Below are 23310 nucleotides of genomic sequence, written 5' to 3'. Positions count from 1 at the left end.
AGTAGTAGGAGACCAATGTTTATATATACAGTATATGCCCAGGGCTGGTGTTAGGTTCTTCTGTTGCTCCCTGATACAGTACTCCCAGACTTGCTCCAATGCTCAGCAGAGTAGGGAACTTGGAATGTGGAAAAACCCCTCTAGAAATCCTTAATTTGTCCCTGCACTCATCCCTCTGCCATCATTACAGAGATCCATAGCCTCAACTCCACTAAGTCCTATCTGTAAAAAATAAATTAATGTATTCTGCCAGTATTTAAAATATGGACTTCATTCTTTGGGGCGGGGGTAGTTTACCCTACTTCATGGATTTACCTATTTCAAACAGAATTCTTAATTACTGACCCAGTCAAATTAATGTATTAGTCTGCTTTTAAAACCATATACTTGATGACAAGAATTGAGAACACCTGGCTTATATAATATACAGTCATTTCTCAGTTTGTATTGTTCTCTCCTGTTCAGGTTAAGTATTCAATTGCATTTTTGTAGTCAATGTTAAAAAAAATATAAAATAAATATTTTTCTTACTGTGCATGTCAATCATGTTGATGGCATTCTTTTCATCCAGTTGCAATGCTGGGTTTGTCTGTCCATCTGAATCCAAGATGGAAGGTTCCTGCTCCGCGTTACTCAGCTGACCCAAGACCGCTTGCACAATAGGAACCATCATGGCTGTAGTTGCCGTATTGCTTATCCACATAGACAGGAATGCAGTAACTCCCATGAACCCTAACATTAGTCTATGACAAGCAAAGAAAACAAAAAGACTGTTGGAAAAATTATGTGTCCATTTCAAACTACAGGAATAAATCAACTTGCAGTATTGTAATTTGTTATTAACATGATAATGATAAAGGAATTCTGCAGTTCCTACAGACAGACCTTGCACGTGTTTCAGCATGTTCACATTGGTAACGGAAAACAGTCATTCATTTTACAACATACTGGGCCTGATTCAGAGCTTTATGCAATGCCGATGTTTACACAATGCCGATGTTTACGCAATGCCGATGTTTACACAGTGCCGATGTTTAGCAATACTTGTCTGTAGGGGTTTGGTTTTTCGGTTTGTTATGTTGCCAAGTATGGGGATGCTACGGAGAGCAGGGCGAGGATGGAGGTGAGTATCACATCTTTTTTCTAGGTACACCCATTGGATTCTACATGGGACAAGGGGACAGACCAGCTGGTAGTTTGTAAGTATGTGTGAATGGGATAGGTAGGTATGTAATAAAGTTGTACTATTTACGGTGTGTGTGTTCTGTCTTAACTATTTATTATACAGTGGGAGTATGGATGCCGACCGTTTGCTGGCACTTGTAGTTCCACAAGTGCCAAAAGGCAGGCATGCTGGCACCTGTAGTTCCACTGTAAAATACAATAGTTTGGAACTATTTAACACATTATTACCACCGTACCCACAGCCCTGGGGTGCGGGGAACAGCCCTGGGATTCAGCCCAAGCCTGGGGTTTCGGGAGAGGGGAGTTTCTTTGGGGGGTCCCCACCTCTCCTAAGATCCCTGGCTTTGGCTGACCGGCTTGGGGTGCGAATGCTTTAGCCATGGAGACCTGGTAATAGGGTCTCCTGGCTGTGGCATTATACCCCGGTCGGTTTGGGTCCGGTGCTGCTTTTAAATATAGGGGCACCCCTATGCATTTTTTTCCACCTATATTTAAAACCAAGACTGACCCAGCAGCCAGGTGCTGGTTCCTAAATTATGATGGAGCCCTACACGTTTTGTTCCCCGTAATTTTAGGAACCAAGACTGGCTGACCAGTCTGGGGCTGGTTATGCTTTTGGGGGGGAACCCTACGTAATTTTTTTTTTTTAATTAACCCTTAAAACAAACTTTTCATTATTAAACATACACAAATCGCACTGATTTGTGTATGTTTGATGGAATCTCACAGATCAGGAGGTGGTGCCTTTGAAACTTCTATTTAGTCCCCGATTTGGCTGTAAAAAATTATAGCAAAACGAATAATGCTAAATTCCTAATTTAGTTTAGTGAAGTGAATGAAAAGTACTTCCGATTTGTGCCGATAGTGTATTCATTTCTAGTGATCAAAACGGCCACATTTGCGGCATTAACACACCTGATTTCAGCCCCAAAAGATTATAAAATCACCCGAGTTTAATAATAGTTACTTCCTGATAAGCAAAAAAGTTATATTTTCACCCGAGATAGCAATCTCGGACTAACACGAATCTTAGTAAATTTACCCCTTACTATGTAGCATTATACTTTTCATGCAGCTCTCAATCACACTAATCAGTAGGTTCTCTATTTAGAAGTTACACTGGCTAGATGGCATGTCTTCTACTGTACCTTGGTTTATTTCATATTTCTATAAACTTTCATATATATCAAGAGTTTTAACAAGGCAATGGAGGGAAACATTCTTAAAAGGAAGAGAAGTATTATAACACGAGGACAATGACATGCACTGATACTGGTGAAGTTTGAGAAAAAAGTACTTCACAGAAAGGGTAGTGGGTAAGTGGTGTAGCCTCCCATCAGAGGTGGTAAAGGCTAATACAGTAGAACAATTTAAATATGCTTGGGATGGTCATAAGGATATCCTCTCAAAGAACTAAGGACCAAAAGGTTAAGAAAGGGGCAGTCTAGATGGGCCAAGTGGTCCTCATCTGCCGTCAAATTCTATGTTTCTAATGGTTTGTTATCAACTGTCGACGTTTTTGCCAGCAATAGTGGTTGTTCGAAGTTTCTGTGCAATAGATGGCAGAGATCCAATGATGACAGCATTTTTATTTTGAGTCACACAGCCTTTATTGCCATCTCCCCATTGCGCATTTCAATTCCCTGCCTTCTGTCTCCAATTGGCTCCCTGCTGCCACATGACGCCACTACTGACACCCACTGATGATTTGAACCATCAATGGTTTTGCATCGATGGGTTCCTGTCTTGCTGCTGTATATACAGTAGCGTTTAGCAGTGGTCTATGAACCAAAGGTTCTAATGCTATTACTGGCTACACAATGATTATACAGTCAGGTCCATAAATATTGGGACATTGACAGAATTTTCATATTTTGGCCTCTATTCACCACCACAATGGCTTTGAAATGAAACAAACAAGATGTGCTTTAACTGCAGACTTTCATTTTTAATTTGAGGGTAATTACATCCAAATCAGGTGAACGGTGTAGGAATTACAACGGTTTCTATATGTGCCTCACACTTTTTAAAGACCAGGCCAAAATATGAAAATTCTGTCAATGTCCCAATATTTATGGACCTGACTGTAGCTCTATTCACCTCAATCTAGCTTACAAATGGCATAAAATAGACAAATACAAACAGTATTCGTGTCCTAGTTAAATGCACCTAAAATTAGCACTGGGATGGAGGTTTGGCAGCAAAACTGGATATTAATAAATGATTCCTTGTGGCCTTATATTACATTGCTAATAATAATATTAAGATGCTTACAGGGGTGGGCTAACTCCAACAATGAGCAGAACCTTCAGTGCGATTCTTTTGTGTAGGTTCCAGTGTTCCACAGCCACTGCCACTATTAATCCACCCACAAACATCATGTTTGTGTCCTTCAGGTACTGCATACACACCTAGGGAAAACACCATGAGTAATTGTCCATACACGTTATACACAGAGGACTGTCAAAAAGGATAAAAGGAAATTGGCACCTATGGGAATGTTTATTTAAACACAACTTTCCCAAAATCTGAAATTAAAGATCCACATAACAATAGTCATAGTTAGATTAGTATTATACCTCCTATTGCTTTGGACTCCGTCCCCTTCCATGAAGAATCAGGGGAGGCTCAAGGGGCGGAGTGGCAGAATCGTCGTCCGGGGCACTGCAGCCTAGGGGGCGCCGCTAAGGAATCCAACCTTCAGATGAAGCTGCAACGGATGCTCTCTTATCGCTGTAGCCGCCGTTATAGCCACACTTCTCCCCACTCTTGACCACAATAGCACTTGCAGGCTGCAGCTCCTCCTGAGTCCCCTGTTACCACCCTTCCCTCCCAGCCATGCATGCAGAAGCTCCGCCCCCTAGATAGGGAGCTGGCGGGGGGGGGGGTGTCTGGGGGTATGTGTCCTGCCCTGCCTAAGAAGCCACCCTCAGTCATTAATTATTTGAGGGGAACTGCCCTGTAGGCAATAGGGATGAGGAATAGGAGGGGGCAGTGTCCCAGCAAAGGCCAGGGCATAGGGAACAGCCCCCCTGGGCTCTATATGACCTAGAACCAGCCCTGTGTAGCATATGTTGTTTTAAATACAGATGTGTTCTTTCTTCAGTTGCGCCAAATAGTCCTTCTCAGCACCCCAGGTCCTGCGTGACTCCAAGTGGCTTCGCTGCTCAAAATGTGTAACTAATTTGTATAATTAAAACACAAAGAAGCTACAAAACTACATTGGTAGTGTACACTTATCAATTTGGTGTGCAACAATTGTACAGCTGTGTGCGACTGAGTCTGAATTGCTGTCAAAAGGGCTTCAATGTGTCCCTGGCCAATCTGCTACTCTGCGCTCCGATTGATTTTGTCCCTAATGCCTCCAATAAACTGGTTCTCCACATATCTTGAGCAGCCAAATATCAGTTAGCCTGTAATTGGAAAGTACCGAACACCCCAGTCCCAGCCGACAAGAACTTTTGAACAGAATATGGTTTGTTTTGAAAATGGAGTACATTACTAGCTTACAGAATAAAACTGTTCAGAGGATCCAATCCATTTGGAATCCTTGGTAATCCTACCAAAATACACCCCTTCCAGGTCTTGCTTAATACCTATACGATTATCTCTACGATTATCTGACCTCTGTTAATAAATTAAACGGCTGTTGTAATTTATCAGCCGGGCAGCGATTGAGTAAGCGCCGGAGGGTAGACGCTGATGCCTGTGTGTCATACCTCCGACACTGACCTCTGTTAATAAAACGGCTGTTGTAATTTATCAGCCGGGCAGCGATTGAGTAAGTGCCGGACGGTAGACACTGATGCCTGTGTGTCATGTGAAACCTGGTCACTGATCTGCAGTAGCTGTAATATCTAAACAAACTGATAGTGATGTGAAATGAATGTACATCACAGCTGATTTATTTATGTTATAGCGACTACCTAGAGACACTTACCATCTGTCCTACCTAAATATATTAACACAGCCAAAGCCACATTAAATGGACCCTATGTACGGATTATATCTATTTCACACTAATTGATAGTTTGGATTTTGTGCCTGATTCAGACCCGGATGCTATTTGCGTCCGCTCGCTGCCTAAAAGGGGACGGCTATTTAAATCATGCTCTCGCACTGCGTCGCGTAAAGCCGTCCACTAAGCAATAGCGAGCGGCCACAATATGCTCTCGCACCTGTATAAAGACGCCCCTTTGCCACTCGCAACACACGTCATCTCCGGGAGGCTGGAATAATCAGGAACATCGAGAGCCATCAGAGCTGCTCGCAGCGCTTGTGGTAGCCTTTTCCCACCACAACATTGCGAGCAGTTCAGGCTAAAATACAACCTAGTCACGTTTGTAATGACGCTACTTTGCTAATTATGCACACCCGTTAAACGCCGTTCTGACGGTCGGGCACGTCTGCGTTCGCATATCCACACCCCTGTTTTCAAGCACCTTCCCCTGTTACCACCCAAAAACGACTGCGGGCTACAGGCGTGTACTTTCCCATCGCAATGACTGGTTCGTGCACGTGCATTGCGACTAATACGCATGCGCAGATTGCAAAAAATCGCTCAATGCAAGAGAGCGCAGCATAGCGTCCGGGTCTGAATCAGGCCCTTAGATGCCCTGTATATAAGCAGTCTGAGGAGAATAACTTTTGTCACTCTGAATAGGAGATTTATATATCTGTTAATAAGCAACTATGGCCCTCATTCAGAGCCGTACGCTCTGAGCAGAGCGCACGCTCTGAATGAGGGCCGGGCTCCATTTTCATGGAGCGTCCTCCTGGACGCTCGTATAGCTGTGGGTCACCACCCACAGCCTATACGAGCGTGCAGTTTGATGGCCGCGATGGTCGTGACCATCGCGACCATCGAAACTGCGAGCTGGAGCCTGCGGTTGAGGTTTTCAACCGCAAGCTCCGGAGTGATTTTGGCTCTATCAGAGCCAAAATCACTCCCACTGACATCACTAGTGATGTCAGTGGGCCGGCTTCTGACGGGAGGCGTTCCCGTGGGAACGCCCCCGTCAGGGAGGCACGCCCCCGGCACGCCCACCAAAGGGGGCGTGCTGTCAATCAACATTGACAGCACGCCCCCTTTGATCGGACACAACGAGCGAAGGACTTTCCTTCGCTCGTCGCGTCTGGCGCATGCGCACGACGGAGCTCCCTCCGTCGTGCGCATGCTCAGTGCATAACATCGACCCACTTGCGAGCGGACAGCCGCTCGCGAGTGGGTCTGAATCAGGCCCAATATGTTGTAACAACTTAGTGCAACATTGTTCCAATAAGGTTGCTCTATAGGAAGGAGAATCTCTGTTTATTACTGCCAATAAGCAATTAAATGATAATGTGAATACAGAACAGAAAACCTGTCCAACGTTTTGTCATTAATTAACATCCATAGGAAGTCCATTTAAATACGGGTGAGACCCTAAGTGCATCTTTTTAATTTCATTAATTTTATAAATTTTTTCATTATTTTACAATTTGTTTAATACTTCGCCAGTTAATGTAATTTGTCAAGGTGATACAATTTTAATGAATATCTAATTAAAGGTTAATTTTTTAAATTAATTTTTTTCTCGATCTGTGCACCGTAACTCTGCCTTTCTTTCTTCCTCCTATCTAGTTCCGTTAATTGGCAGTAGGTAGCACACCCCTCATAGAATTTAAGATCATATACCAAAGGGGGTTCATCGAGATAAACCGGTACGGTAGTTCTTTGTTGTTGTTTAGGATATTTCTATGGGTTCATATTTTTTCACTGTTGTATGTTTCTATCCCCGCTGAAATGTCTCTAAATGTCTACTCTAATTTACAATGTACTGACAATCATTGATATATTACTCCACTAACTCACTGTATTCTCGATTTTGCTCAATAAACGATTACAAAAAAAAGGGCTTCAAAGTGTGCGATCATGGCTTTTTCTTCTGCCAAGTACTGTATCGTGGTGCTTCATCTGAGACTTTGCATGTGTGTAAAATCGATTCCAGTGCAGTTAAAGTCGCAGCCCAGTGTCTCTGGTACACTGTGTTTAGCCTCACCGTCAAAGCTCTCACCAACTCCTCCCCTTCTAATATCTTTGACCTCATCATAATAGGGTCTTCTCCTCACCTCTGACCTTTCCCTCATCTCCACTCTGCTCCTCACTTATGTAATTCCCCACACCGCATGCTTAGCCTTTGATATTTCCACCACTCTTGGAAAACCCACCTCTGCACTATTGCCTACCACTACCTGATGCCACTTCCTGTGCGAGATCTACCAGCTCCAGTCTCACACTGACTCCATGTCTCACTAGGTTCTATTGTCTCTCATCTAGGCCATTGGTTCTCATAAGAATGTCTCTTAAGAAGGTTCCTCTCTACCCGTTGTCTCATATTTACACTCTCTTCATCAACCTCATCTATATGCCTTGTGCAATGGTATTTTATATGATATGTAACTGTCTGTTTGTACTGAAGAGTTTTGTTGTACCTTAAGCTGGGTCCACACTACACAGTCCATGGCACAATATATCGTTCCGACGCAGATCGCAACGCTGTATCCTGCGGATCGCATAGTTATATGCCCGATAGCACGTCCCCGCGGGTCGTTTATCGCATTGTCCCATCTATTGTGCAGCACAGCAGATGAGACGATGTGATGAACAATGCCATGCTGCTAAATGTAGCATGGAACTACACATCGCGGCGTCATCCACTGCATTGTGCAATGTGTGAGGACGGCGCTGGGTACACATATCGTCTAGTCTAGTGTGTACCCAGCATTACAAATAAGCAATGATGGTGATGATGATGACAACTGGTTTGAATATATCTGTGGCAACATAAAGCTGAAACTATGTTAGATTCAACAAGTCAGAGGAGTTACAACTAAGCTTAGATAATGATTAATAGTTGGACAAGATTTTTTATTTTCAGCCTTTTACAGTAGCAATAGAGACTTTAAGATATATTTCCAGTCACCTTTATTCAAAAAGGTTCTGGGACAACTATTTAATTAGATGACTATACAGTATATAAAGTATATGAATGAATGTATGAATGTCCTGTTAAGTGAATAAATCATATTAGATTGCCTACATGTAAATGGGTATTCAGCACATTATACTGCAGCATGACACCAACCCTATCCTGAACTTCTGTACTTTATAATCCTCAATTGTTTCACCAAAGCTTGATAGTGGGATTATGCACAAGGTAAGAGCAGAGATAAACCTCTATGATGATTGATCCTCTTGGAACATTGCCACACTTTGGCCCTCATTCAGAGCCGTACGCTCTGAGCAGAGCGCACGCTCTGAATGAGGGCCGCCCTCCATAAAAATGGAGCGTCCTCCTGGACGCTCGTATAGCTGTGGGTCACCACCCACAGCCTATACGAGCGTGCAGTTTGATGGCCGCGATGGTCGTGACCATCGCGACCATCGAAACTGCGAGCTGGAGCCTGCGGTTGAGGTTTTCAACCGCAGGCCCTGGAGTGATTTTGGCTCTATCAGAGCCAAAATCACTCCCACTGACATCACTAGTGATGTCAGTAGGCCGGCTTCTGACGGGAGGCACGCCTCCGGCACGCCCACCAAAGGGGGCGTGCTGTCAATCAACATCGACAGCACGCCCCCTTTGATCAGACACAACGAGCGAAGGACTTTACTTCGCTCGTCGCGTCTGGCGCATGCGCACGACGGAGCTCCCTCCGTCGTGCGCATGCTCAGTGCAGACCATCGACCCACTTGCGAGCGGACAGCCGCTTGCGAGTGGGTCTGAATCAGGGCCTTTATGCGGCTGATGACAAAGCCTTATACAGAGACTGCAGTTACACATGTAACATTTATCTAAAAACATTCAAACAAGAATTAAACAACTGTCCAATAATTTTCAAACCTGTACTTAAATAATTTCCAGTAAATAAAAAACAAACACAGCAGTAGGATCAAACACGTGGTTCTGTAATAGTCTCATAAACATGTTGTCATTGTCTTGTGACTACAATAGAAGTCTGAACCTGCAAATCAAGGTTTCTAAAAGTTTGTTTAGTATATAAAGTTCATCACCACAGTAAATGTAAAAGTTAATACAGAGAGAAGATTTAATACATATGCCACCGTCAATTTCAAGATCCCCATGTCTACTACAGTTCAGAAAAGTATTCAAAGGCCAAATGTAATAGCCTGCAATAGGGATGGCCATCGACCATCGATGATCCAAAATCATCGAAGGGTTATGGCCGATGTCGAATGCTTTTACCATTGATGGTAAAGAGCCAATAGTTCTTAGCCATTGATGGATGGGTAGGAGTTGATGGTTATTTTTTTTTTCTGGATGGGAAGTAGCTTAGCACTGCCCCCAGCCCATCTAAGCCATGCCCCCGATTTTGCTTAGCCCGTGACCCGCCACTCCCCCCAGGAGCGGTGGCCATCGAGGGGTGCAAAGCAATGATGGCTCACCATAGATGAACCCATTGATGGTAAAAAGCAATGGAAACCCTACAGATGGCCATCCCTAGCATGCAAGTTGCAGACACCAGTTCTATCACACAGATGGCCATCCCTAGCATGCAAGTTGCAGATACCAGTTCTATCACACAGATGGCCATCCCTAGCATGCAAGTTGCAGACACCAGTTCAATCACAGCGATTTACCTGCTAGATTTAAAGTGGCAACAATTTAAAAAGCAAAACCAGACTGGTTTTGCCTTTTTAAGAGGTTAAATCACTGAAATTGTGCTGGTGTCTGCAAACTTGCAGGCTATTATATATGGCTCAAAAACATTGCAATCCAAACAGTAATGTGCTGCATTATGTAATAATAATGAATAGGTCCCATGGTGAAATCAGAATACGGTTTAAAGTTGGTATACTGCTCACTGGTAAATGGCTCTAGCCAGGGAGATAGCTCATAATACTGTACATGCAGTTTGAGCAATCTGCCTGGACAGAACATGTATAAAAAAGCCACATTAAACCTATGTACTGTATCAGTTTGCCACTAAATAGTACTCAATTATTGGACAGAGGAATCTCCTTTTCACATTATTTTGTGCATGTTTCCAGCAATTTACAAGTCACTGTCTATTACATCTGATGATTTATATGTTTAACATCAACAAAATTGGGACAGCGACTTGCATCTAGCTGAAACTAATTATGGCGGATTTCTAGTGACTTTGCCTCTAGTCGTATTCTGCGACTTGTAACTCAACAGAAACTCATCAATTTGACAAAATCATAGGATATTACATTCCTCCCCAAGTCTCTGCACACATCTCTTTGTCTCAATTAACCCTATACCCTTCTCCCTACTGCTTCCCCACCATTACATTCCACCTCTAACTCCACTCTTCAATCTGTGTCTCTCTACTGGCACATTTCCATCCTCCCTTAAACAGGTCATCTCACCAAGACTAAAGAAACAATCCTTAAAACTTTGCAAATATCTAGTTTTCCCAAATCCAATTCAAATCACTCACCTTTACCTAAAAAGCCCCCAACAACATCACCCCTCCATACATCTTATATCTCATCTCAATAAACTGTCACTCATTAAATCTGACTTGTGTATCACCCCTGTATACTCTTACTCCTGCCCTACCTACAAGGGTTTTCCCATGCTGCTACCCACTTATGGAATGGGTGTGGTATGATATATCGACATTCATAATGTGAACATTAACAATGTCGACATTCATCATGTAGACAGTTATGAAATTTTGACATGTTAGAATGTGGACATATCGTCCCTGGTGGCCCAGTGGTCACTTACCTGCTCCTGATGGCTGTAGCGGCTCCAGTGCTGCTTCCGCATTCCAACGGTCATGTAACTGTCACTTCTGGGTCAGACTTGTGATCCTCCAGCATTCTTTTAAGTATTCTTCTGCTATCCCCAACCCTAACCCCTACCGCTAACCCTTCCTGCAGTGCCTTATCCTAATCCCCCACCCCATATCCTAACCCTAACTTCACCCCAACAGTCTAATCCTAATGCTCCTGCCAATAGCCTAAGTCTAATATCAAAATTCTGACAACATTCTGAGAATGTTAATACGTTGCCTGTCGACACTTTAGCAATGTCAACATCATAACTGTAGAGAAGTTGCATTTCCCAGCAGCCCAAGCAACCAAGACTTATGTAAGCAATTGGGCAATATACAATTTTGCTATCTTCCGATGGGACCAATGCCAGGGAAGGAAGCAGAGTGAGCACCTTGCTGGGGAAAATAGTCAATAGATAGACATTGAAAAGGTTGAAAATGTCCAGATAAACAACAGATGTGTTAGACAGGTAATAGGTCGACAGGGACACAAAGTCGACAGAAACAAAGACCGACACAGAAAAAAGTCGACATGGATGAAGGTCGACAGGAACAAAATGTCAAAACAAAAATTGGTCAACACAAAAGTGGGTTAGACACTTACTGGAGGGTTAGGCACCAGAAGGGACGGTTAGGGTGAGGCACTTGTCCCGATGGATAGGGGATGTAGTCTGGAAGCCGACGGTCTAAATGCCGACCGCCGGCTTGCAGACTCTCCAATCCCGGCGTGGTACTAATGACAGGCGTCGACAACTTGACGCCTGTCATTAATCATACGCCGGAAGACCGATGCCCGGCATACCAAATGAAGGCAAGCCGGGCGCGGACAGCCGCGCGGGGGGGGAGGCTTAGGTTTAGAGCTCCTGGGGGGACTTAGGTTAGGTTTAGGCTAGGGGAAGAGGGGGAGGTTAGGGTTAGGCACCCCCCCGGGAGACTTAGGTTTAGGCAGCGGGGAAGGGGGGGTTAGGTTTAGGCACTTGGAGGGATTAGGGTATGGCACTTGAGGGGGAGGTTAGGGTTAGGCACCCCTAAGGGAGGGTTAGGGGGTAGAATTAGGTAAGTGATACTTACCTTAGGGACGATCGGGATCTTCACCCTTGCCGGGCTGCCGCTGTCGGGCTTTGAACTGCCGGCCATGCGTCCGGCGGTAATACCTACTACACCGATGGATAGTGTTAGGCATTAGGAGGGAGAGTTAGGGTTGGGCACCAAGGGGAGGGTTAGGGTAAGGGAGAAGATTAGGTTTAGAAAAAAATAACACGCGTCAACAGTTTTTGACCATGTCGACCTTCATCCATGTCTACATATTGGCCCTCATTCAGAGCCGTACGCTCTGAGCAGAGCGCACGCTCTGAATGAGGGCCGGGCTCCATTTTCATGGAGCTTCCTCCTGGACGCTCGTATAGCTGTGGGTCACCACCCACAGGCTATACGAGCGTGCATTGTGATGGCCGCGATGGTCGTGACCATCGCGACCATCGAATTTGCGAGCCGGAGCCTGCGGTTGAGGTTTTCAACCGCAAGCTCCGGAGTGATTTTGGCTCTATCAGAGCCAAAATCACTCCCACTCACTAGTGATGTCAGTGGGCCGGCTTCTGACGGGAGGCGTTCCCGTGGGAACGCCCCCGTCAGGGAGGCACGCCCCTGGCACGCCCACCAAAGGGGGCGTGCTGTCAATCAACATTGACAGCACGCCCCCTTTGATCGGACACAACGAGCGAAGGACTTTCCTTCGCTCGTCGCGTCTGGCGCATGCGCACGACGGAGCTCCCTCCGTCGTGCGCATGCTCAGTCCATAACATCGACCCACTTGCGAGCGGACAGCCGCTCGCGAGTGGGTCTGAATCAGGCCCATTGTCCCTGTCGACCTATTGCCTGTCTAACATCTGACGTCTATCCCGTTTTAAGAGGAAAGGTCTGGGACTGACTGAATGTTAAGGAAGGCCAGGATGTGTAGCCAAGAGAGTTCATGTTTTAAGAGGGAGTTTCTGGAATTCAGTGAATGTCAGGAGGAGAAGGAAAATAATGACCAAGGAGTAAATTGAGATCACAGGTGGGCATCTGGCAGCAACAGTCAGACAACCTTGGAAACCAACTCAGTGTTATGATTGTCCTGTCTGTAGGATTTAGAACAGGGATGGGTAACCTCAGGCCCGGGGGCCTTATAAGGCCCCCGGAATCATTTCGTCTGGCCCTCTGAGCTTTTCTGGTAGCCTCGTCTGGCTAGCAGGGTGCTAAGAATGGTACCCTGCAGCCAGAATCTATGCAGCAGTGCAGCCTGGAGCAGCCTTAGGATGCTTCAGACAGTCACACCGCTGCCCTTACAGCTCCCGGGCATTGCTGTAATCACCGGCGATTATGGCCCCACCTCTATGTGACATCACACAGAGGGGGCACGGAGTACAGGGGAGTACACCAAATCTGTTTCACATACATCTATTAAATTAAAAAAATTGGGATAGAATTAGACATCTGGCCTGACAAAAAGTCAAACTTTGTTTTGAGCACTTGTTACCTGTCATCCTGAATTCTCAATGGCGCTCCTAAACTGTATGCTGCTTGTTTTCATAGCACATATACTTGCTCCTGGTAGAGCTACAAAGCGAATGAATGAATGAATTGATACAAGGAGCCGATACACAGCCAGTGAAAGCGTTTTCCAACGCTGCAGTCAATGAGCCACAAGCTGCTTTTATTTTCCCCTTTCATTTTATAGTGTATGTGACATATATGTATTTCGCTGTATGTGGGTTACAAGTTTTACTAATCTACAGGAGGGGGGCTATAGTGTTTTTGAGCACTAACCATATTGGCTGCTTTGCACTATAGCAGGTGTACACCTTATTCATAGTCTCCCTGATATATGCATGCTTGCAAGTACGGGGTCATGTTGATGTAATTCGCATCATCCAGCCCCACCCCCTGCTGTACTATATGCTACATTAATCACCGCAGAGTGGGGAGCTGGACCATGAGGACACTGAGCTACTCTATCAGGCCACATATGTGCTTTGTAAACCAGTTTCATTTAAGGCAAAATACACATAGGTATGAGGCGCATCTCATATCTCATCACAGGGTCATTTAGTTGAAATCACTAATTGTTAAGGTGGCAAAGGGAATAGGACAGAACTATTACCTGTTTTGATTCCAGAATTCCAAACATTGGGAACAAAAGGACTGGAAGCAATGCAGTGACTGCGAGGGGGATGACCTCTGTGCACCAGTACACAGCCATGAGGATGATTGCGTAGGCACAACTGGCTTCCTGAAAGAGATCAAAGATAAAGCATTAAAAAGGTATATATATATTTTTTATCTGTTTTTAAACTTTTTATTGAATAAAAACAACCTGAACCCCTTCTTTTACTGCTACTTGTTTTAAATGACTTTCATTAACAGTTTTTCAATGAACATGCAATTTACATAAATGTGCAGATCTGTTTCTGCAACATCGGTCGCAGTGCCCCAAATCTGAAACATGATTGGCATGGTGCTAGTGTTTGGGGGCTGCGATGGTGAGCGTTCCAGAAACGGAGGATAGACGAAGCCAGTGACTTTGGCCCTCATTCAGAGCCGTACGCTCTGAGCAGAGCGCACGCTCTGAATGAGGGCCGGGCTCCATTTTCATGGAGCGTCCTCCTGGACGCTCGTATAGCTGTGGGTCACCACCCACAGGCTATACGAGCGTGCATTGTGATGGTCGCGATGGTCGAGACCATCGCGACCATCGAATTTGCGAGCCGGAGCCTGCGGTTGAGGTTTTCAACCGCAAGCTCCGGAGTGATTTTGGCTCTATCAGAGCCAAAATCACTCCCACTGACATCACTAGTGATGTCAGTGGGCCGGCTTCTGACGGGAGGCGTTCCCGTGGGAACGCCCCCGTCAGGGAGGCACGCCCCCGGCACGCCCACCAAAGGGGGCGTGCTGTCAATCAACATTGACAGCACGCCCCCTTTGATCGGACACAACGAGCGAAGGACTTTCCTTCGTTCGTCGCGTCTGGCGCATGCGCACGACGGAGCTCCCTCCGTCGTGCGCATGCTCAGTCCATAACATCGACCCACTTGCGAGCGGACAGCCGCTCGCGAGTGGGTCTGAATCAGGCCCTTTGACCTTAGAAGCAGCTTCATTGGCCCCAGCACCGTGATTGTGCCAGACATCCTGAGTAACTCAGATGTCCGATGTTCACACAGTTGGTCTGATGCGGCTTTTTCGGCTGCAGCAGCGGATCAGAGAAGCTGGTAGGAGGCGTTTTTTTCCTTAAGCACCTCCTTCGGCTTTTGCATATTTTAGCACAACAACTGGGTACAAATATGCTGAGCAATATAGCGTCCATTTCTGAATCAGGCCCATAGTAAGGTAAGAGAGGGAAGTGGTTGGGAAGGGTTATAGTGATTGGGAAGGTAAAACAATGCATATAAAAGTCACGGTACACAAAAGTATTGGCGCAATGATGAAGGAACAAACCTACGAAAGCAAAGCATAACGTAACAATTGTTGACATAATCAGCATTGCAATAGAAATTGTGTCAAAAGTAAGAACTACGTTTGGGAATAGAATTTTTAATTGAAGTTTTTTTTTAAAATGTGCAAATGTGTCTTAAAGGGATGGCCATGTTGACGGAAATAAAGCCCTTTCTTCCACCTGGAACCTGTGACATCCTGTGGGAACTAGTATGTATCAGTGACAACAAAGTTACATGCACATAAAAGACACCAGTTGTCCATCCACTTATCTAAAATAGAACAAAAACCCCATTGAAGTTTCAGTTAGGGACAACAAATTCCTTCAGAAATCCTGCATCCTCACATCACATTTCTCTATGCATCAACGTTACTCTGTACAAAGGTGATGTTATTATAAAGCTGGGCATCTTTCTGTTCTAAAACATGCTGCATATGGACTGTAGGCCTGATTCAGAGTTGGGAATAGAGTAACATAGGGGCTGATTCAGCATTGCATGTAAGTGCAATGCTGAACGCACATTTCCGATTATCGGGAATCTGTGCATGCACAGGACCCGTTCTGCGGATGTGCAGAGTCCTGTGTGATCACACACAGCTCCTGCTAAGCAGAGGCATTTAATGGGCGGTATGGGGATGGAAGGCATTCCCGTAATTGGGGCGTGTTGCCCCGTTTTCCAGGAGTGCCAAGGCCATTGGTCATGTTGGTGATCCCAGCCTGCAAACTTGGTCACAGTGCTGGGATTGCAAATGCAGCACGGGGTGTCATACTTGGGTGCAGCTTTGCAATTCCATCCTAAGCTGAATCACCCCCGTAGAACAAGTAACTGTGGACCTCATTCAGAGCCGGTCGCACAGAGCGTGCGGTCGATCTGAATGAGGGGAGGACGTCTTGAATTTTCAAGACGTCCTCCTTTGCGGTGGTAAGGTTGTGGGTTAACACCCACAGCCTTACGACCACCTAAGGTGATGGTTGCGATGGTCAAGACCATCGCGACCATCGGGGCTTACGACGAGACCCTAGGGTAGGGTCTCCCTTGTCGTAAGCCCTGGAGAGCTTTCGGCTCTGTCTGAGCCGGAAGCTCTCCACTGACATCACTAGTGATGTCAGTGGGGCCGCCCCCAAACGGTAAGCGTTCCCATGGGAACGCCCCCGTTTGGGCTGCCACCCCCTTGGCCCGCCTTCCAAACGCGGCGAGCTGTCAATCAACATCGACAGCTCGCCCCCTTTGGATCGAGACCCGCTACGACCGGCGCTGTCGGTCGTAGCGGGTCTCACGCATGCGCACGACGGCGCCGGCGCCGTCGTGTGCATGCTTTGTGGGGGGCCATCGACCCGGTCCGAGCGCATCGGCGCTAACGACCGGGTCTGAATGACCCCCTGTGTACCTGGACAAACCATGTTGCAAATGCATACATTTTTTTGCATGTGGTTTAAATACTGGCTGCTTTTGCATGTAGCACAGAAATGATGGACAGCTTTATTTTTACACTGCAATATAGATGTCAGTTTGAATGCGCTCATCCCAAATCTAAATCTCTCTGCACATTTTCAATCTGCCCCATCTGCAGTGCATGGTTTTACCAAGGTGTTACTTGTTCTTTCTTACTCTATTCCCAACTCTGAATCAGGACCTTTTTTTCATGTTTCATGTAGAGGTGTGTTTAAATTAAAATCACAATATTCCTGCACTAGGAGCCTTGCACCACTATCCTGCTCTTATGGTGCGTACACACAGTACGATTAAAATGGACGATATGAACGATAACAATATCGATCATATCGTTATCGTTCATATAGTGCATTTTCCGATGCCCAGCGACCTGTGATGCGCGGGCACGTATGGACGATAATGATATTGTCCATCGCCTGTGCATGCAGGCCAACCTGGTCGATATTGACCAGGTAACTATAGGGACCTCATGGCCATCGTTGGTGGGATCGATATCAATCATCCAGAACACCCGGGAGATCGTTCAACGATATCGGTATTGTTGACGATCGTCCTGTGTGTATGCACCATAACACTGGACTTGACGTACCCTGGGCCACCTGAGGAATTTACTGTGAGCACCCAACATCGCAGTTTTTAAATAGCATTGTACAGTGTATTCAAATTTCTAATATTTTTTCTTTTGTTTAAGAAGTGGAACTGGAATCCCAAACTTCCAGCTCTACTGTGCTTGTATGACCCTGTTTGGTAAAGTGGTAAGAGTACTGACAGTCTGTATCGCACAGAGCTGATCTGACAACATTTTAATGATAAATTGCAGGATAACCGGTGATGGAACATCTGTTATCACCGCACATAGATAATGAAATCAACTTGTGCCAAGTAATAAATACACACTCATTGTGACCACATTCAGTACAGTAGTACACATTAATGGACTGTTATGTGTTCTATCCTCATCGGCAGCACCGTCATACTTGCCTACTTTTGAAAAAGCATTTCAGGGAGATTGTGAAAGCATACGTGGCAAATCTCTCTGATTGTCATGGAGACTCCCTGAAATAGTAGCAATCTCTCTGACTCCCTGAAGAGTCTAGCAATCTCCCTGATTGCACCTTACCTCCAATCGGGCCCATCATTAAAAGAATCACTAAGTGTATACTCAGCTTACAAATCGTCAAAATCACTGATATGTGTGTATGCTCTTTGTTGAGCGTTGCATGGTCCCATGGGGGTAATCAGCCTCTTCATCAGGTCGGCCTTACATGCAGCCCAATCTGACGATTCAGCTGACAACCCCATGCAGTGGGATGCGGCAGGGGCCAACATATCAAGGGGTCGGCACCAGATTGTCTAAGTGTACCGGACGACAGATATGTCGGTCCATCACAGGGGGGGGGGGGGGGTGGCTGGGTACACACATTGTTTAGTGTGCACTGCGGATATGACGTAATAACATCTCTGCATATAATCGCATCTAAGAAACAAAGTTCTGCTGGGGCAGTTGAAGCAGCACAGTATTGATTCTGCCTTCTTAGGAAAGGGGGAGGGGCCATCAGGCAGTGAAGCTCACTGGAGATTTCTCCGATTCCCTGTTGGGCCAGACCAACACTGCCTTTGCTCCAAGACCTCTGGTGGCTGTGCAATGCAGTACATCCTCCCCTCAACCATATCTTGTGTCAATGAGGTCCATTGCAAACACATTTCAGGTGGCAATTCAATGCAGACCAAAGAACTCTGGCAGAAATTGCTACCACTGCTCCCTGCACATCAGTGGGCAATGCTGGGAGTAGTCGTAACCTCTATGCAACTCCTAACACTCTAAATGATGAATAGCGGCAGCCAGTGGCAGCTCCAGAGGTGGTGCTGCAGCACAGTCCAAAATTCAAATAGGGGAGCCACACCAACTGTCCTTCCAAATGCTGCCAAATATTGCTGGCTGGGACTCACTGGCAGTTGGTGTGGTTCCCCTATTTGAATTTTGGACTGTGCTGCAGCACCACCACTGGCACCAGCCATATTACAATGGGAGTGCCAGGTGCTCCTAGTACTCCCATTGGTAAATGCATGGCGCAAACCACTATTCTGTGTGTCTGGACCTGTTTGTGGTCAGGAGCAGGGCCACTTCCTGACACAGCCATAACATTATGAAAAGTTGAGGAGAGGTGCAGAGCTCCCTCAGCTGCGCTACTCTGTACTTCCTTATAGGCTACCTAATCAGTGGTTGGTATCTATTATTTTTGTTAGTGCAATAGAGAAATTATAGCTAGAATCTGATTGGTTGCTAAGGCAACACCTCCACATTTAATTTTTAAACTTTAGTACATCTACCCCTAAATCTGTGGCTTCCTGTTTATCTCCATTTCCCTCCGGTCATCAAAACAATGCTGCTTTACATACAGACAGCTGTCTACCACAATCCTAAGGCAGGTCACTGCTTCCCACAAGATCAGATCACTCATCCTCTGTATTGTTGTGCTGCTATGGAAATTCTGCTGATCTAATGGGAAAGTTTTTTTCAATTCCCAGCATCAAAATTTATGAATACTTTGATGATCTGTTTGGTTACTGGTTTTCCAATCTAAAACCACTTAATGATAAAGGGCCAGATTCAGAGATGTACACTAATGCCACCACAGCTGTGAATTTGTACACAGCGGCAGTGCAAACATATGCAAATGTCTCAGGCGCCTAGATATGTATTGAGACGCCCACCGGTGCCTTCACAAATCCTAGCGTCTGCGCAAAAAACAGCATCGGTTGCAGATCCTTCGATAACATTGCGCGACAGTAAACATATTTCCAATGTGAAAATAGTTACTTCACATTGATTTCAGCATGCGAAGAATGAATATGACATTAAAACTTTCAGTTAACTCTCTGTTCCAAGATATAGCCCATTTATGATGATGTAGGGGTATTTTCTTAAATACTAGGGAATTTTGGCATATAGGTTGACAAACATGAATACAGGGCTGTTGAGTCATTGTAGAGCATATAGACATTGTAGGGCATACAGACATTGTAGGCCATATAGTTATTGTAGGTCATATAGTCATTGTAGGTCAAGGTCATTATAGGGCATATAGACATTGTAGAGCATATATACATTGTAGGGTATATAGACATTGTAGGCCATGTAGTCATTGTAGGTCATATAGTCATTGTAGGTCATGATCATTGTAGGGCATATAGACATTGTAGGGTATATAGACATTGTAGGCCATATAGACATTGTAGGTCATATGGTCATTGTAGGGTATATAGACATCATAGGCCATATATACATTGTAGGGTATATATACATTGTAGGGTATATAGACATTGTAGGTCATATAGACATTGTAGGGTATATGGACATTGTAGGCCATATAGACATTGTAGGTCATCTAGACATTGTAGGGTATATAGTTATTGTAGGCCATATAGTCATTGTAGGTCATGGTCATTGTAGGGCATATAGACATTGTAGATCATATAGTCATTGTAGGTCATGGTCATTGTAGGGCATATATACATTGTAGGCCATATAGACGTTGTAGATCATATAGTCATTGTAGAGCATATAGACATTGTAGAGCATATATACATTGTAGGGCATATAGACTTTGTAGGCCATATAGTCATTGTAGGTCATATAGTCATTGTAGGTCTTGGTCATTGTTGGGCATATGGCCATTGTAGGGCATATAGACATTGTAGGCCATATAGTCATTGTAGGTCATGGTCATTGTAGGGCATATAGACATTGTACATCATATAGTCATTGTAGGTCATGGTCATTGTAGGTTATAAAGACATTGTAGGTCATGTAGTCATTGTAGGTCATATAGGCATTGGAGGTCATGGTCATTGTAGGGCATATAGACATTGTAGCTCATTGTAGCTAATTCATAAACTTCTTAAGGATGAAAACTTTGACCGATTCCTCCAGGTTAATGAGAAAGCGACATGGGAAGTCTTTAAAAGTGTTGTACATGGCTTTTTGGGTAAACTTGTTGAGATTGTGAATCACCTTATAGAAAAGTATAATCAAATAGGCTGCAACTATTTGAGATAGTACTATGTTGTTTCGTTTTGTGTTCTTATTTGTGATTGAATTGATACAACTGTTATTTATGTTGCATCAAGAAAATATTAGATTATTTTGAAATTGCTTTTCACTATGAGTATTACTGAAGCACAAGTAATGTAGCTCAAAAACTAGAGCTAATAAAAACATACTGAAGTCATATTCATATTTCTTGACCTCAAATTAGTAATGTATGACTATTATTATATAGGAAACAAATTAACAGTATTTCTTTGTTGTACAGTGTAATCGGCCTTTTGAGTAACCCTATGATCGCGTAGTATGGGCGCATGTACTGACACCCTGGAGCCATTTTTATTGCGTACGAGATAGCAGACGAAGGACGCAACATACTCCAAAAATGATCTCGTCGCTCTTGCGCTTTTGTTACCTTTCGCAAACACTCCCTGACTGTCAGTCACACTGCAGGTAAATAGTCTCTGCAAGCAATGTACCTTAATGCATGCGTTGTGTGACTTAGACGCATGTGCAGCTTACCGATAATCACTCAATTGCGTAAATATCGGCATTGCGTCCATCTCTAAATCAGGCCTATAAACCCTAGTCAAAGAGTGGATCATGTCAGATTTTTAACATATTTTACATTAATATCATAAATAAACACATCAATGAAGTTGACATCAAATTTCTAAACTGCCAACAGCAGCAATTTGCTCATATCACGTTTATATCCTTTGAACTCACCATATCACGATTTACTACAAAATTAACAGAAACAGGGGCATATTTATAATGTGTCCAGGGGGGCCCGCACCGCACAACCTGCACCCATACGTTTTTTTCCCATACTTATCTTTCCAATATCCCACAGAGTAGCGCTGCCGAAAACGCCTGGTAAATGGCTTGCCGCAGCCATTTTCCCGGCATTTTGCACATGCGCAGTAGGAAATCAATGGGAAAATGGCTGCTGCTCAATTTTCCCGGTGAACCAGGAATTTTCTAGTGCCCATAGTCTACTGCTGCTGTCAGTTCGCTGACAGCAGCTTGGGAGAGAGGGGGGGGGCCTGTGTACACTCACCGTCCGTCAGCAATGTTAATATCAGCATTAAATACTTGGATTTTGCCTTTCAGATAAGCATGGTTTCTTATTTAGAACTTTAACAAAATGGCTAAATGGGGTGAAAAAAGCAGCAAAGAGGTTATCACTGCTTTGTAAACAGACCCTTTAGTAATGTCTCGTTGCAGAAGATATAAAGAAACCATGTAGAATATCAAGATATATGCTCTTGATAGTCCCATTATTAAAATATATTACAAAATGCAGCTAAAAAAATTAAAAATATTCACATATTACTATATAATTGATCCTAAAAAACAGCAGTATAATAAAAAAAAATTAAACTAGAAACAACGTAAACAACAAAACAAAAAGAGCAGTTCAACATATTTTTAATGTACTAGAATTATTATAATAATAATAATAATAATAATAATAATAATAGGGTTAACCCAGATTTGATGTATTCCAAAACTATGACATTTATAACCAATTATACTGTATATGGATTGTGATTGTTTACTCAAAGGGGAGAGGCTGTAAATATCTTCCATGAAAAAGAAGCAAGAGGGGAAATATATTCTGTAATAGAATATGCCAACTTCAGTATTAAAAGATTATCCTGTTAGCAGCTTTAAAGTATTTTCATTAACCTCCTATAACTTAAAAAAAGTTGATAACACTGTACAACAAATTAATACTTTTAATTTGTTTCCTTTCTAAAAATAGTCATACATTACTAATTTGAGGTCAAGAAAATCTAAAATGATTTCAGAATGTTTTTACTAGCTCTATTTTTTGAGCTACACTACTTGCATTATACTGTATGTACATTAGTAATATAGTCATAGTGAAAAGCTATTTTAAAATAATCTGATATTTTCTTGTTAGAAAATAAATAACAGTTGTTTTAATTCAATCAATCACAAATAAGAACACAAAACAAAACAAACATACAGCATACGAAACAAACATACAGCATACGAAACAAACATACAGCATACGAAAGTACTATCTAATATAGTGGCCTATTCATGGGGGTGCTTTCTCTTTGCTTGTCGCTTGTACTCCTCTTCTGGGGCATCTCTTGTCACTGTCCAACAGTAGTGTTCACCTACCCTGATATCTTTGTTCCATTGCTGAAATGTCTTGGTGGAATCGCTCACTATGCTTGTCACTCAGTGCACCACAGTTATCTTGTGTGGGTAATCCCGTGAATCACATATATTTGAATAGGGGAGGGGACAAATAACTGATTCATTTAATTGGGTTATTAGGCCCCGCCCCCTCTGCGCGGATGCAGA

The 23310-nt window shown here is 44.1% G+C and overlaps 1 protein-coding gene across 1 annotated transcript in view; it reads right to left on the bottom strand.

The window, feature by feature from the left end:
- LOC148518077 (Na(+)/citrate cotransporter-like) overlaps nucleotides 1–23310 on the bottom strand; it is a 183839-nt gene that overhangs the window by 52466 nt on the left and 108063 nt on the right. The window contains exons 2-4 of the mRNA XM_088477819.1: nucleotides 14135–14263; nucleotides 3460–3596; nucleotides 532–743 (exon numbers count right to left, since the gene is read on the bottom strand). Of these exons, the coding sequence (XP_088333945.1) occupies nucleotides 532–743; nucleotides 3460–3596; nucleotides 14135–14263 (478 nt within the window). The remainder of the gene's footprint in view (nucleotides 1–531; nucleotides 744–3459; nucleotides 3597–14134; nucleotides 14264–23310) is intronic.

Source organism: Taudactylus pleione, unplaced genomic scaffold, assembly GCF_031769625.1.
Source record: "Taudactylus pleione unplaced genomic scaffold, aTauple2 ptg000203l, whole genome shotgun sequence".
NCBI classification, from domain to species: domain Eukaryota; kingdom Metazoa; phylum Chordata; class Amphibia; order Anura; family Myobatrachidae; genus Taudactylus; species Taudactylus pleione.
This window is presented reverse-complemented; position numbering and strand designations above follow the sequence as displayed.